Below are 17,615 nucleotides of genomic sequence, written 5' to 3' on the forward strand. Positions count from 1 at the left end.
CTCTTCTAAAATCAAAATCCTCCGACATCGTGTTTGAAACTGTTTTGGACTGTTTTGGTTTGTGAACGGTGCTTGGTCTGTGGTCTGCGCAAGTTTCTCTTGTAAACAATGATGCGCTTCCTGCCTCCTCCACAAGTGACCTTAGCAATGAGCTTACATCATCCCTCTCATGAGCGTGCATCACAGAGATGTACGGAAGTGAACATTTGTAGTTAAAAAAGTATATGTATTGTTTTGTTTATATGTATTGTTTTGTTAAAAATAACCAATCATTTGTGTTCAGAACAACTTTATTTGTCGACTGGAGTTTGAGTGGAAATATGTCACATGGTTTTGCCGAGCTATGTTGGAAGTATGCCATGTGGAGAAGTCCCATGGTAGGTCCTACCCTACAGGGGAGGAGTTACTACAAGCATGGAGACTGGGGCAGAGGGGCCTCTGCCCAAGGAAGACGCAGTTTGCCAACAGGGAAACGAATTAGCGGAAGATATACGTCGCATGAGGTTACCTACGGGGAACCGCCACATGTGGAGCACCTACCCCAGTACAGGGCTTTAGTTAGCACGTGTACTGGGCCGGCAGCGAGTCTCTCCAAAAACTTGACTGCCACAGGGCTCGGAGGAAGGAGGTCTGGAGGGATTCAGCCTCCTGGCGCCTCTCAGGAACCTGATGATCAGGTCGTGCTTCCCTAAGGACTTACCGTACACTGTGTCGTGGTGTGCTGGTATAGCAGTTACATAAACCTTCAAGGTGGAAAGGGACAGCTGCCCTTCCCACCTCTCCTGCAGGAAGGAAAGCACCGATCCGACTGCGCATCTCTGGGGGTCTTCCTGTCGGGAAGAACACCGCTTAGTGAACAGATGCCACTTAAAGGCATACAGGCGCCTCGTAGAGGGGGCCCTAGCCTGAGTGATTGTGTCTACCACCATGGGTGGTAGACCGCTTAGGTCTTCCGTATCCTGTCCAGGGGCCAGACATGGAGATTCCAGAGGTCTGGTCGCGGGTGCCAGATGGTGCCCCATCCCTGAGAAAGAAGGTCCTTTCTCAGGGGAATTCGCGAGGAGCGTGAGGTCTGAGAACCACGTCTGGGTGGGCCAGTAGGGTGCTACCAGGACGACCTGCTCCTCGTACTCCCTGACCTTGCACAAGGTCTGTGCAAGTAGGCTCACTGGGGGAAACGCATATTTGCACAGTCCAGGGGGCCAGCTGTGTGCCAGCGCATCTATACCGAGAGGTGCCTCGGTCAGGGCATACCAGAGCGGGCACTGGGAGGATTCCTGGGAGGTGAACAGGTCTACCTGTGCCTGTCCAAATCGACTCCAGATCAGCTGCAACACCTGAGGGTGGAGTCTCCACTCTCCCCTGAGGGTAACCTGCCGTGACAGTGCATCTGCTGCAGTGTTGAGGTTGCCCGGGATGTGAGTGGCTCGCAGGGACTTGAGGTGCTGCTGACTCCAGAGGAGGAGACGGTGGGCGAGTTGTGACATACAATGGGAGCGCAGACTGCCTTGACGGTTGACATATGCTACCGTTGCCGTGTTGTCTGTCCAAACTAACACGTGCTTGCCCTGGATCAACGGCCGGAACCTCCACAGGGTGAGCAGAATTGCCAGCAACTCGAGGCAGTTGATGTGCCAACGCAGCTGGGGAAGCTGAAAGATCGGGACCGGGCAGTAAAAAGTGCCTCCCATGACCTTGTCAGCTCTTCATGCACTTCTGGGAAGAAAGGAACGGGGGCGGGGCGTGGCTTTGAGCGGCGCTGCAAGCCCAGGAACCAGTCATCGAGCCGCGAGGGTTTAGGGGAGAGCGGAGGGTTTCACTCTAGCCCGACCCTCACGGCTGCCCAGGAAAGCATGTCGTCATCTCCACGTCAGCCTGTGACTGAGCGACTGCACCCGAAGGGAGGAGCCCAGCTGAGGCTTCCGCATCTGACTGGATGAGCCCGCTCTCTGATGCTGCGCTCGAGAGCTCATCACCTTCGCAGGCTCCGCATAAGTGGTCGAACTCGCCACGCGATGATCCGGTGGACTCATCCGGAAGCCCAATTGGGGCAGACGAGCAAGCTGGGGAATGGGAGGTCCGTGGGGGGATACCCGGCAGAGGTGGTTCCATTGGGGACCCCAAATCGCCCCCAGTGCTATCCGCGCTGGCCTCATACCCATGGGTAGAAGGACCGAGGCAGGGAGCCTCTGGGGTGGCTTGCTTTCTTACGAAGGTAAGCCGTGACAGCATCGTTGCGATGGACATGTTCTTGCAATGAGTACATGACCCATCCACATACACTGTCTCCACGTGAGCAGTGTCCAGACAAAAAAGAAGGCGAGAGATAACGAGCGCAACCAGGAATAACACGCAAACTGAAAGGCATCTTTAAAAAGACGCGTCTTTAAAAAGACGTTCCGTGTGTGCCGCTCTTTTAGAGAAATATACTCTTTTAGAGAAATATACTCTTTTATTTCTGCCGAAGTGCCCAGGGGCATTCTCTACAGTGCACCAGTGCAGAGGGGGGAGAAGCCGCTGAAATGCGCCATCAGATCCAGCAGAGGTGAATGAACAGTTGTGGGAATTCAGCTCAGTGAGCATGACCATTCGGCTCCGAAGAGAAAATCTGAATGAGTGGTTGCATACCAGCTCCTTTTATACCCATATGTCCGGGGGAGTGGTATGCAAATATCACTCGCCAAATTTCATTGGCCTTTTATCAAAGACCAGAGGTGTCTTGGGCTCCCAAGGGTGACCCCTAGTGTCACTACATCGACACAATACCAAGTGAGTGACAGATAGGGAACCTAAAAACCTTAAATCCTTTTTTGAGAAGAAAGAAACTCAGATACATCTTGGATGGCCTGAGGGTGAGTAAATTATCAGCAAATTTTCATTTTTGGGTGAACTATGCCATTCTTGTTTAGTTGTACATCTGGCCTTCCACATCTCTTTCTGTCCTTGTTATAGCCAGTTGTCCTTTGTCTTTGAAGACTGTACCTTTGTATGAAATCTTCAGTTGTTTGGCAATTTAAAGCATTGTATAGCCTTCATTCCTCAAAACAATGATTGACTGACAAGTTTCTAGAGAAAGCTGTTTCTTTTTTGCCATTTTTGACCTAATATTGACATTAAGACATGCCAGTACCTGTGACATACTGTGGCAACTCAAAAACAAACACAAAGACAATGTTTAGCTTCATTTAATGAACCAAAGAGCTTTCAACTGTATTTGATATAATGGCAAGTGATTTTCCAGTACCAAATTAGCAATTTAGCATAATTACTCAAGGATAAGGTGTTGGAGTGATGGCTGCTGGAAATGGGGCCTGTCTAAATTTGATAAAAAAAAAATTACTTTTTTTCAAATAGTGATGCTGCTGTTTTTTTTCATCAGTAATTTCCTGACTATACTTTGTGATCAGTTGAATGCCACTTTGGTGAATTAAAGTACCAATTTCCTTCCGGAACAGCAAAATCTGTAAATTTGTCCAAATTTTTGGCCGCCAGTGTGTGTGTGTGTGTGTATATATATATACACACACACACACACACACGTGAAACAATACTTTGACCCAAATGTCTAAACCAACCCCATGAAGCAGAGCTTAATTAAAAATATTTCCCCAAAGTGTCATATCCTTATCAGCCTCTGCTCCTCCAAACTCCTCTCACTCCCCTGATTATTAATTACTTCCACCTGCTCCCCATCAAACAATCAACCAGAACAGTATAAAGTCTCACCACTTTCCCTCAGTCATTGTCTAGTCTTGTTTGGACCTGCTACTAGTGTGTACAACTCTCTCTTGCATCCTAGTTTTCGTGAGTAATTTACTAGTTAGTCTTCGGTCTGCCTAGTTACTTTATATCCTGATTTAATCTGTGGTTTTCACTGTTTTCTCTCTGTTTACTCCTGAGTTTGTAATAAACTGCATCTGGGTTCAACTCCTTGTCTCAGCTACGTAACAGAAGACTAGACCACTAAACATGAACCCAGCAGGAATGGCGTCAGCCATGGAGCATTTTCTTGAGCATGAGCAACAACTAATCCAACATGAAGAGGCGCTTCATGATATGCAACATCGACTAGAGAAGCTATCACTTACCCCAACTGCTGCAGCATGTCCTTTTTCCCCAAACTTCACTTCTACTCTGGCAGCGCCAGTCTCTGACTCTCCTCCTCCGTTTGTTCTGTTTCCTGGAAACTTCTGCCCTCTGGCTCCACCTGAGTTTCTCTGGCGATGTGCAGACGTGTAGCGGCTTCCTTCAATGTTCACTGGCTTTTGAGTTACAACCCCAACACTTCTCCACAGATCGCTCCAAGATAGCGTACATTATTTCTCTCCTCTCCGGGAATAGCACTACAATGGAAAAATTCCATCTGGAATCAGGGAGGTCCCGTGATGCAGTCCATCGATGCATTCACAACCCATTTCCGTGAGGTTTTTGAGTCCACTACTGGAGCCTCCTTTGCCATTGAACAATTAAACTGTTTCCATCAAGGCAAGTTATCGGTTACTGAATACGCCCTGCGCTTCCACACACTTGCATCCGCCAGTCATTGGAACGAGCCAGCGCTGATTACTCGTTACCACCAGGGTCTAAACAAGTCCCTTCAAATGTACCTAGCTGGTGTGGATGACTCCCGAGGATTGGAATTCCTCATTCAATTCTCTCTTCGTGTGGATCGTCGACTAAAACAGAGCTCGACTGACCGCGACTATTCAGTCCTGCCACTCCCCAAGACCAAGACTGAGGAGGAGGAGCCAATGCAACTAGGCACAACCCACCTGACACCGGCAGAGCGTAGGAGGCGGATTACCAACAACCTCTGCCTCTATTGTGGAGCTGCCGATCATCACATATCCTCCTGTCCTATTCGTCCTCCCAGACTGCTGGTAAGCTCTGTTTCGTGTGAGCCTGTATGTGGGAAACCCTTTTGTATAGACATCATGATTTCAACTTCCACTTCCTCAATTCTTGTACATGCCCCTCTAGACTCTGGGTCGGCAGGCAACTTCATTGACCCTTCACTAGTCAAACAGCTCAACCTCTGGACAGAACCTGTAACTAAGCCCTTACCCATCTACTCTGTTGTTGGCAAACCTATTGGCTCAGGCTTAATCACTCACCAAACTACCCCACTCACCATCCAAGTAGGAGTCCTCCATACCGAGTCACTGCTATTACTCATTCTCCCTGATTCCATGACAGACCCATCCTCAGTCTACCCTGGCTTCTCCACCACAATCCAATCATTTCCTGGTCCACCAATGAGGTAGCTGCCTGGGGAGAGTGCTGCTTTACCCAATTCCTAGTATTATCCACTCGCCCTTCACCTCCTAGATCCAACTGTTATTTAGCCACTTCTGTAGAGTGCCCACATGTCTCACTAAACATCGCCATCCCATCAGCTTACCAAGACTACCTACCTGTTTTCAGTGCTCAAAAGGCCTCTCAACTCCCTCCACACCACCCCTGGGATTGCGCTATAGATCTTCTCCCAGGCTCCTCTCTCCCTAGAGGCTAGATATATCCCCTGTCTGTACCCGAGCAGAGAGCTATGGAGGAATATGTGGAGGAAGCCCTGAAACAGGGGTATATTCGCCCATCTACTTCTCCTGCCACCTCAAGTTTCTTCTTTGTGGCCAAAAAGGATGGAGGTCTTCGCCCATGCATCAATAACCTTGCCCTTAACAGGATCTCCGTGAAGTTCTCTTACCCATTACCTTTGGTGCCAGCTGCCTTAGAACTCCTCCGAGGGGCCAACATATTCACTAAACTCGACCTCAGCAGTGCCTATAATCTTATCCGTATCTGAAAGGGAGACGAGTGAAAGACCACTTGCATCACCTCTAACAGCCATTTTGAATACTGGATGATGCCGTATGGCCTGGTCAATGCCCCATCCGTTTTCCAGTGAATGAGATCTTCTGTGACGTGCTCCACCATTTTGTACTGGTTTATACTGATGATATACTCGTCTATTCTACCTCCCTAAGTGATCACATCCACCATGTAAGACTGGTGATTCAACGTCTACAGGAGCACAACCTGTACCTGAAGGCCGAAAAATGCCTCTTCCACCAGTCCTCCATTAAATTTCTGGGTTACATCATCAGTTCGGTCGGAGTTCAGATGGACACGTCCAAGGTGCAGGCCGTAACTACCTGGCCCCGACCTACCACCTTTAAGGAGTTACAGAGGTTCCTTGGTTTTGCCAACTTTTACCAGAGATTTATCCGGAACTTCAGCACTGTGGTCGCTCCTCTCACCAGTCTTCTAAGAGGTAAACCCAAAACTCTCTCTTGGTCCCCACAAGCCACTAAAGCCTTCCAGCTGTTAAAGACTTCCATTACTACAGCGCCCATTCTCAGACATCCCAACCCAAACATTCCCTTTGTCGTCGAGGTAGACGCTTCAACCTCAGGGGTGGGGGCCGTACTCTCCCAGCATCAAGGTAACCCTCCTAAATCGTTCCCTTGCGCCTTCTATTCCAAGAAACTTTCTCCAGCCGATACAAACTATGACATTGAGAATCGAGAACTACTGGCCATTAAACTGTCACTCAAGGAATGGCGCCACTGGCTGGAGGGCACTCAGCAATCCTTTTACTGTTATAACTAACCAGCGTAACCTCGAATATCTTCAATCCGCTAAATGCCTAAACCCACGTCAAACAAGATGGGCACTGTTCTTCACACATTTCCACTTTACAGTCACCTATCGCCCTGGTTCCAAAAATAAATGCGACGCACTTTCCCGGTTGCACTCCTCTGACCAGTCCACTTCATCACCAGAACCCATACTACCTCCTTCACCCTTTGTCAACCCTCTACAGTGGGACATGGACCAACAAATCACCCAGGCAGCTTCCTCGGAACCAGTACCAGCAGCCTGTCCACCCGGGTTAACCTACGTTCCCTCTGCACATCGCACAGCACTCCTTAAGTGGCTCCACTCTTCTCCTGGATCTGGACACCCTGGATACCCATACCCTTAACATACTCAGAAACAAGTACTGGTGGCCTCATCTAGTCCAGGACGTTACCAATTTCATCCGCTCCTGCTCTGACTGTGCCATGGCTAAGGCACCTTGACATCTCCCGGCGGGTAAGCTCGTACCTCTCCACATTCCACACCGTCCTTGGTCCCACATTGGTGTAGACTTTGTTACTGACCTTCCTCCTTCCCAAGGGTTTACTTGTATTCTTGTGGCACTAGACCGGTTTTCTAAATCTTGCCAGCTGATGCCTCTCAAAGGTCTACCCACAGCCATGGAAACCGCTGAGGTACTTTTCCAACATGTATTCCGGAACTTTGGACTGCCTGAGGATATAGTATCAGACGGGGGACCTCAGTTCATCTCAAGGTTATGGAAAGCCTTCTATAACCATCTGGGTGTCTCAATTAGTCTCTCCTCAGATTATCATCCTCAGTCCAATGGTCAGACAGAGAGAAAGATCCAGGAGAGGATGGTTCTTCTGTAACTACTGCCATACCAATCAGCAGGAGTGGAGCCTCTACCTGCCCTGGGCAGAATATGCACAGAACTCTCTCCGTCACCCTTCCACTGGACTCACTTCATTTCAGTGTGTCCTTGGTAACCAACCACCCCTGTTTCCCTGGTCAGGAGAACCCTCCAAAGTGCCAGCTGGGGATCACTGGTTCCACAACAGCGAACGGATCTGGAACGCCGCTCGCATCCACCTTCAGCATGCAGTTCACCGCCAGAAGATCCAAGCTGACACCAGATGCTCTATGACACCCAAGTACCATCCAGGGCAGAAAGTCTGGCTTTCCACCAGGGACATTCGTCTAAAACTCCCCTGTCGAAAGTCCTCGTTTCATCGGCCCATTCACCATCATAAAACAAGTTAACCCTGTCACATACCGTCTAGCACTGCCTTCACATTACCGTATCTCTCCTTTTCATGTATCCCTTCTAAAACCTCACATATGTTCTCCCAATTCTCCCTCCACAGACCCTAATGAGGGAAACCCACCTCCGCCGCTGCTCCTGGAAGATGGCCCAGCTTACATAGTCATGGCCATCTTGGACTCTCGGCATCGCCTGGGTTGACTGGAATACCTCGTCGACTGGGAGGGCTATGGTCCAGAGGAGCGATCCTGGGTTCCCTGACATGACATCCTGGACCCATCACTTCTTACCCACTTCCATAATCAACATCCTAATCATCCAGCTCCTCATGGTCGAGGCCGCCCAAGACTTTGAGTGTTCCGGTCTGCGGGAGCTGCCCGTGGAGGGAGGGTACTGTCATATCCTCGTCAGCCTCTGCTCCTCCAAACTCCTCTCACTCCCGATTATTAATTACTTCCACCTGCTCCCCATCAAACAATCAACCAGAACAGTATAAAGTCTCACCACTTTCCCTCAGTCATTGTCTAGTCTCGTTTGGACCTGCTACTAGTGTGTACAACTCTCTCTTGAATCCTAGTTTTCGTGAGTAATTTACCAGTTAGTCTTCGGTCTGCCTAGTTACTATATATCCTGATTTAATCTGTGGTTTTCACTGTTTTCTCTCTGTTTACTCCTGAGTTTGTAATAAACTGCATCTGTGTTCAACTCCTTGTCTCAGCTACATAACACAAAGGCAAAGCAAACAAATAGTTACAGCAACCCTGAAAATAAAAAATAAAATAAATAAATAAAAATAAAATGCAAACTTGTGATTGTGAAAATGCAAGTAATACAGTGGCCCCAAAAAGTATTTGGATGTTTAAGCCATGTTTAATAATGTATGAAAATCTTTACATTATTGGGGAGACTGGGGCTATTTGTTACACTTTTAACTCCTGTGACTATTTCACTTGGTAGTACAGCTGCATGATTATGACAAAAATCATAAGTGCCGATTATTTGAAAAAGATCATACCATTGTTTTGACAAGAAAATACTGAAATACAAAGAAATATAAAAAAACAAAACAAATTTGTGTTATTGGACTTTTGTCTCAGTGCTTGTGACAATTTTCCCAAGTGACAATTTGTCCCCTAAAACAACGTATCAAATGAATGGCAGTTAGTGGAACATGTCCATACTTAATTTGATGAACTGCATATGTGGTTACTCTACTAGGACAACTATTTGAACCTCAGACTTCTCAAATCCACTACAAATTACCTTCTTTGGACCAATTTATATCGTTTGTTTGTGGATTCCACTTGGTTTAATATGCAATGTATATTTTAAAGGTTGTCTTAAGTGTCCAAATACTTTTTTGGGCACTGTATACCATAGGCCAGAAGATCAACTACTCAGGCAGTGACTTTATACATTTCCTGTGTTTGAAGATCAAAAAACCTCTGAGCTTTGAATTCCAATTGATTGGGCTTACTCTAAAAACGACTAATGCTGCACTGTAATTTCAACTTTTTTATTCTGAGGGAATGTATACTCACAGCAAGTGTCAAGGTACCCAGTGTGTAGCCAGTTCTATTTACACAAACTCATGCTGATGATTTTGGTGACCCTGAGTAAGCCAACATAATGACTGACTCCAGTCAAGTCAATTTGCCACTAATGAATGTTAGGTAAGTGAGAAGATCTAGGCAATGCAAGTAGCAGAACACTACTCTTTAACCTTTCTGTAAATATGAAGTAATGTCTAATACAATTAGGCAAAGACATATTGATACCTAAATGATTTTATTGATATATCTGTATGTCTTTGCCTAATTGTGTTTTATATATATATACAGGTGCATCTCAATAAATTAGAATGTTGTGGAAAAGTTCATTTATTTCAGTAATTCAACTCAAATTGTGAAACTCGGGTATTAAATAAATTCAATGCACACAGACTGAAGTAGTTTAAGTCTTTAATTCTTTTAATTGTGATGATTTTGGCTCACATTTAACAAAAACCCACCAATTCACTATCTCAAAAAATTAGAATACATCATAAGACCAATAAAAAAAACATTTTTAGTGAATTGTTGGCCTTCTGGAAAGTATGTTCATTTACTCTATATGTACTCAATACTTGGTAGGGGCTCCTATTGCTTTAATTACTGCCTCAATTCGGCGTGGCATGGAGGTGATCAGTTTGTGGCACTGCTGAGGTGGTATGGAATCCCAGGTTTCTTTGACAGTGGCCTTCAGCTCATCTGCATTTTTTGGTCTCTTGTTTCTCATTTTCCTCTTGACAATACCCCATAGATTCTCTATGGGGTTCAGGTCTGGTGAGTTTGCTGGCCAGTCAAGCACACCAACACCATGGTCATTTAACCAACTTTTGGTGCTTTTGGCAGTGTGGGCAGGTGCCAAATCCTGCTGGAAAATGAAATCAGCATCTTTAAAAAGCTGGTCAGCAGAAGGAAGCATGAAGTGCTCCAAAATTTCTTGGTAAACAGGTGCAGTGACTTTGGTTTTCAAAAAAACACAATGGACCAACACCAGCAGATGACATTGCACCCCAAATCATCACAGACTGTGGAAACTTAACACTGGACTTCAAGCAACTTGGGATATGAGCTTCTCCACCCTTCCTCCAGACTCTAGGACCTTGGTTTCCAAATGAAATACAAAACTTGCTCTCATCTGAAAAGAGGACTTTAGAACACTGGGTAACAGTCCAGTTCTTCTTCTCCTTAGCCCAGGTAAGACGCCTCTGACGTTGTCTGTGGTTCAGGAGTGGCTTAACAAGAGGAATACAACAACTGTAGCCAAATTCCTTGACATGTCTGTGTGTGGTGGCTCTTGATGCCTTGACCCCAGCCTCAGTCCATTCCTTGTGAAGTTCACCCAAATTCTTGAATCGATTTTGCTTGACAATCCTCATAAGGCTGCGGTTCTCTCGGTTGGTTGTGCATCTTTTTCTTCCACACTTTTTCCTTCCACTCAACTTTCTGTTAACATGCTTGGATACAGCACTCTGTGAACAGCCAGCTTCTTTGGCAATGAATGTTTGTGGCTTACCCTCCTTGTGAAGGGTGTCAGTGATTGTCTTCTGGACAACTGTCAGATCAGCAGTCTTCCCCATGATTGTGTAGCCTAGTGAACCAAACTGAGAGACCATTTTGAAGGCTCAGGAAACCTTTGCAGGTGTTTTGAGTTGATTAGCTGATTGGCATGTCACCATATTCTAATTTTTTGAGATAGTGAATTGGTGGGTTTTTGTTAAATGTGAGCCAAAATCATCACAATTAAAAGAACCAAAGACTTAAACTACTTCAGTCTGTGTGCACTGAATTTATTTAATACACAAGTTTCACAATTTTAGTTGATTTACTGAAATAAATGAACTTTTCCACGACATTCTAATTTATTGAGATGCACCTGTATATATATATATATATGTATGTATACAAAATGAGGCAGCATTATTTACTTCATTGGAATATAACTTTTTAGGACAGCCTAGGTGTTGGGAGTACAACTATGATGCCTTAAAATTAGGAATGTCATAAAATATCAATTATTGATCGGCACGTTATTGTATCGATACATTTTTGAGGCATCGATATATATTCACATCAGTCGACAGTTAAATTAGAAGCCTAATTTGTGTGCTTTCAATTCACTGCCAGTTGCATTCCATTCAATGTAGTCTGACGTAATAGCTAATGGAGACCACAAGGGGTGACATAACATTTACTGAAGATGGCCACGGTATGGACAAGGCACAGTTTCACATGCACATTACGAGCTGATGGAAGTCCAAAGTTCCAAATGTTTTTGTACTTCTTCAAGAATGAACAAAGTGACGTTGATGAGTTTGCAGGTTAGTGTATGAAACTGGTATGACTGTGCAAACTGAATGATTAGAAATTATGACATTTATTATGCTATTTCCCTGTATGTATCAATGAGCAGGTCTTTCATTCAAGCTGTCAAACCACAAAAAAGACATTCTTGAAACTGAAAATACATTGTGTAGGCTATTTGAAAGATACCTGCACACAATAAATTATCCAGTAATTACTAGAGTAAATAATCTTTATGCTTTGATAATGATTTGAGTCAAATTTAATGGAAAACTATGCGTGTTGAACTCTGTGGCACTGCAGCATTTTTAACAGCCTCCAGAGAGGGCGAGCCCTCGGTTTGTGCATACATACCATCATAGAAAATACTTGTTTCGAATTTTAGAGCACGCCATATCATCCGCCAGATGCATCCGGTGCATGACCTACGTTAATTAGCCCTGCTTCTCAAACTTTACCAAAGTTGTGTTGAGAAATATGTTTGAAAAGATGAATACTATTGTGCAACGAGCAGCCCTTTTATATGTGGAAAAAAATCACGATATATAATCTTGCGATTATTGATACATGAAAATGGCAACAATCCCAAGCCTACTTAAAATACTACCTCTGTATGTGGATCTCTAGGTTTTGTAACAAAGCAAATGTGTACGGAGGACCAATGCCCTGTAAAAATAAATTAAGTAATCAATAACAACTTATTAATTCAAAAATAAAAATGTAAATATAGTACATTTTTAAACAAACTTTTTTCAGTTTAAAAAGTGATGCTTTTATTTCCAATACATTTTTGTTAAATAATAAATTGATAGATAATTATTTTTTTAAGTGGCTGCTCTCATGAATGCTGCTTTACTGTACATAAATAATTAATATGCCATTACACATGCAATTAAATATGACTTCACACATGAAATACAATGCAACTGATGTATTCAGTAAGAAAATGAGCACAAAGAGGTACAGAAAAAGCGGAAAGGCCAAAAAAATCACTCAAAAGCACAGGCTGAGCTGGTCAAGCTGTGTGGTGACAGAAACATTATTGTGATTTGTTTAGTTCCATAGGCTTCTACCTCCAACCTAAGAAAGTGGCCCTATTTTCTTTCTTAAAACATGAAAAGCACAAATTTGAAAAAATGAAACTCTTAAGATTATCACACTTGTCCACTTCATCCGTTGCTGTGAGCACATCTTTGGGCAATGTTAGAAATATAAAGAACTTTCTAAATGTGCAGCCAGCTGTGTTGAAGCAAGCCACTGTCCATACCCACAAAATATGGACAAAGCATTTTAAACCAGATCCATGCATAACTGCACATGCTCAAAGGGTTTAGGACAGTAAATTAAATACAATTATTATTTAATACTTGATAAGTGTCACAGGAGCCTCATAATAAATTCATAGGGACCGCTTATTAAGACCCTACCTTCACCGTCTGTCCTGCCTCAGGTCCGTCCTATTGGGAACAGAAGCAGAGAATTAGTTGGGATTTCAGGAATATCACTGTCAATAATTCAGCAACATTTTAATTTCAAATTAATCGCCACAGTGTCGGTTGACCATGTGAATGTCAAAGTGTCTCTTTCCTTTGTAACTTTCTGTGTCTATTCATTTTTTTAAACCAAGAAATCGTTAAAAAAGATTTCTTATGTTTTAAATCCAGATACACTTAACTGTTTTATTTGTAAAGATTGAGAAGCACTAATTATATGAATAATAAAAAATAAAATTATATATATATATATATATATATATATATATATATATATATACAGGTGCATCTCAATAAATTAGAATGTCGTGGAAAAGTTCATTTATTTCAGTAATTCAACTCAAATTGTGAAACTCGTGTATTAAATAAATTCAGTGCACACAGACTGAAGTAGTTTAAGTCTTTGGTTCTTTTAATTGTGATGATTTTGGCCCACATTTAACAAAAACCCACCAATTCACTATCTCAGAAAATTAGAATATGGTGACATGCCAATCAGCTAATCAACTCAAAACACCTGCAAAGGTTTCCTGAGCCTTCAAAATGGTCTCTCAGTTTGGTTCACTAGGCTACACAATCATGGGGAAGACTGCTGATCTGACAGTTGTCCAGAAGACAATCATTGACACCCTTCACAAGGAGCTTCGTGAAGGCGCGAGGTGACAGGGACAGACCGAAGGGGAGGACCTTATACTGGTATGCCCGGCCCTCGAAAGCAAACCGCAGGAAGGGTCTGTGTCAAGATAGAACCGAGACGTGGAAGTACGCGTCCTTCAGGTCTACCGCCGCGAACCAATCTTGATGCCAGATGCTCGCCAAAATGCGTTTTTGCGTCAGCATCTTGAACGGGAGTCTGTGCAAGGCCCGGTTCAGAACTCGCTGGTTCAAGATTGGCCGCAACCTACTGCCTTTTTAGGGTACGATGAAGTAGGGGCTGTAAAACCCCTTCCTCATCTCGGCTGGAGGAACAGGCTCTATCATGTCCTTCTGTAGAAGGGATGCGATCTCCGCATGCAAGGCAGTGGCGTTCTCGCCTTTCATCGAAGTGAAGCGGATGCCGTTGAACCTGGGTGGGTGCCTGGCAAACTGAATCGCGTGGCCGAGTCGGACGGTCCTGATCAGCAACCATGACAGGTTGGGGAGTGTGAGCCACGCCCCCAAGCTCCGAGCGAGGGGGACCAAGGGGACAATCATGTTGGACATACCGGCGGGTGAGGCCTCACGATGGGGCGGAGCCTGAGGTGCCAATCGTGAGGTGGAAATCGAAGCACTTACCTGGCTCCTTAAACTCACCACAGGAGTGGTCTGGGACGGGGAGGAGGGGAATTTTCCTCGTGACCCATCGTGACTGTCGTGTCGAGGGTGGGATTGTGCCACAGCTGGGCACGTGGGGGCGGGAGGCCCACCTCCGAGGCGGCATACCTGCCAAAATGAAACAGTCCCTGGCGGTCGTGATAACGACGGCCGTGGATGCCGATTGTGTGACCCAGGAAGTGAGGAAACTTGAAATGTGGGTACCACAGCCCTTTGGGCATGCGGCGAAATAAGAAAAGGTAAACAAGGATTCTCCACCTGGCCCTCTACCGGGTGAAGGAGTGGTGCTCTTATCAGCTCCTGTGTAGCGGGTCTCCGACTTCCTGGGCTGCCCGTCTCAGGTGCGCTTCGAAGGCTTCCTTGGGTTCTTGGCGGCCGGACGTGAGACGGGTGGCATCTGCTTCCTGCGGGCGGCTCCATGCCGGGGCCCTTGGCGACGAGCAGACGGGGTGCGGGATCTTCAGCCGCGCCGGGGCAGGATATATTGGATGGCCTCCGACTGCTTCCTCACCATCGAAAACTGCAAGGCAAAGTCTCCGACGGTGTCTCCGAATAGGCCAACCTGGGAGATGGGGGCGTCAAGGAATCATACCTTGTCAGCCTCCCTTGACTCGACCAGGTTGAGCCAAAGGTGGCACTCCTGGACCACCAGGGTGGACATCGCCTGCCCGAGAGACCACACCGTAACCTTCGTCGCCCGGAGGGCGAGATCGGTCGCCGAGCGCAGCTCCTGCATCAATCCTGGGTCAGGACTACCCTCATGCAGTTCTTTGAGTGCCTTGGCTTGGTGCACTTGCAGGAGAGCCATGGCATGCAGGGCGGAGGCGGCCTGTCCAGCAGTATCGTAGGCCTTAGCTGCCAGTGACAATGTAAGCCTACAGGCCCTGGATGGGAGCCTCGGATGGTTCCGCCAGGTGGCGGCGCTCTCAAATCGCCCCCAATGCTAACCGTCTCTGCCTCATACCCGTAGGTTGAAGGACCGAGGCAGGGAGCCGCTGGGATGGCTTTCCCTCTGACGAAAGAAAGCCGCGACCGCAATGTTGCCATGGTCATGTTCTCGCAATGAGGACACAAACCATCCACGAAAGAAGTCTCCACGTGGGAAGCACCCAAACACGTGAGACAGCGATCATGGCCATCAGAAGCGGAGAGATAGCGACCGCAACCAGGAATAATACACAAACGAAAAGACATCTTGAAAAAGACGCTTTCGTAAGTGCCACTATTTTCAGTAGAAAATATACTCTTTATGAGGAAAGAATATGCTCTTTTAGCTGCTGAAGCACCCAGAGGCGTTCTCTGCACAACGCCGGTGCAAGAGGGGGAGAAACCGCTGTAATGCGCTGTAAATCCAATAGCTTCACTCGATATAGAGGTGAATGGATCGGCAGAGTTATTCAGTCCGCTAAACACAACCACTCGTCTCCGAAGAAAAAATCTGAATGAGTGGTTGCAAGCCAGCTCCTTTTATACCCGTATGTCCGGGGGAGTGGCATGCAAATTCCACTCGCCAATTCCCATTGGCCTTTTCTCAAAGATCTGAGGTGTTTGGGGCTCCCAAGGGCGACCCCTAGTGTCACTACATCAACACAATGTCGAGTGAGTGACAAAAGGGGAACTGTAACAATAATGTTCCATTTGTTAACATTAGTTAATGCATTAGATATCATGAACTAACAATAAACAATACATTTTTAGTAGGGATGTGCCCGAAGCCGAATACCATATTCGCAAAAGCATGAATAATGACTTCATAACGAATAACGGATTCATCCAAATGATATAAAAAATATTTGTATGACTGATTTTCCATAAAGCACAAGGATAAAGTGATATTTTAAATAAACATATCTAAAATTACAATGAATTTATGAATCTGTGCAGCCAATATTTTTAAAGTGTAAACCTTATGTAATTATGTAATTTCAGATCAGATGGGCGCAGTCTCGACTCTGTTTGCGGTCTCTGTTAACTGTGTGCGTCTGGTGCTTGTCAAGTGTAACATTAACTAAGATACGACATCATATATACTTTCCACTCCTTCAAATGTCTGTTTATGTATCACAGGATTCACAAATGATTCTCATGTATTTATTTATAGCCTAAATCTGAGCGCGAGTCCATCTATCTGACTTTTAAAGTTGACCACATTTACAGCCACATCAGCGATTAAGGTAATTTACTTGTTAAGACTTTATTCCAAAAAAAAAAGTTAAAATGCTCCAGAAAGGTTTATATGCTCCACAGAGTATTCATCTATTAGGAATATTCCTCCTTATGTAAAATGAAGAAACTGAAACATGCTCCGTCTATTATTTCTTCTTCTTTAAACTGTGCTAAATTTGAAAATGTTAAGTGCTCTTGAATTCTGGTGAGGTGCTATATACATTTTACATTACTATTATTAATATTATTATTATTATTATTATTAGGTGTTCAAGCTCGAAAGGCTGAAACCCTACTGTATTTGTCAGGATTATTCTTCTCCCATTAAACTGATTGTGCAGACCAAACCGTAAGGCCTAGAGACATAAAACTGTGGGGAATGGTAGTAGTCACACAGCTTAGACATACACATGTTCTTACCACGATCGGCCATTAGGTGGCACTATAACAAAGGCAAACGTGTTTTTGGGCCATAAATCTGTGACCGTAAGGGCTAGAATGAAAATTCTTTTTTTTTCCATGCCTACAAAACCCATATTTCCGTCTATAAACTATAAACATAGACCATTAGTTCAAAAGAATTTTGATACCTAAAAATCGTTCCTAAGATATCAACGATCCAATTCCTTCGGTTTAAAGCGATTTGAGTAATTGATCAATATCTACTCAACACAAACTCCAAACATAACCAAACTCGGTATACATAGTCAACAGGGCATTTAGACGATATCAGCACAGTTTCGTACAATTCCGCCTTTAGGGGGCTCTACAACAAAACAACTGTTATAACTTCGCAGCAGCTTGAGCGACAAAGTTCAAATTAAATATGCATCTTCTTTGGTTCAAATGCTAACATATTCTTAAAAAATCGATTCAACAAATTAACAAAAATGGCCGCCAACGACCAATCAAATTTCAGCACCTTATAAG

General features: G+C 44.8%; 1 protein-coding gene across 2 annotated transcripts in view; it reads right to left on the minus strand.

The window, feature by feature from the left end:
- The window catches only part of fhit (fragile histidine triad diadenosine triphosphatase), a 413,370-nt gene that overhangs the window by 99,537 nt on the left and 296,218 nt on the right, over positions 1-17,615 (minus strand). For both annotated transcript variants that reach the window (XM_051672680.1, XM_051672681.1), the window contains exon 4: positions 13,140-13,169. In XM_051672680.1, coding sequence (XP_051528640.1) covers positions 13,140-13,169 — 30 coding nt within the window. The remainder of the gene's footprint in view (positions 1-13,139; positions 13,170-17,615) is intronic.

This window comes from Myxocyprinus asiaticus, chromosome 35, assembly GCF_019703515.2.
Source record: "Myxocyprinus asiaticus isolate MX2 ecotype Aquarium Trade chromosome 35, UBuf_Myxa_2, whole genome shotgun sequence".
In the NCBI taxonomy this organism is placed as follows: Eukaryota; Metazoa; Chordata; class Actinopteri; order Cypriniformes; family Catostomidae; genus Myxocyprinus; species Myxocyprinus asiaticus.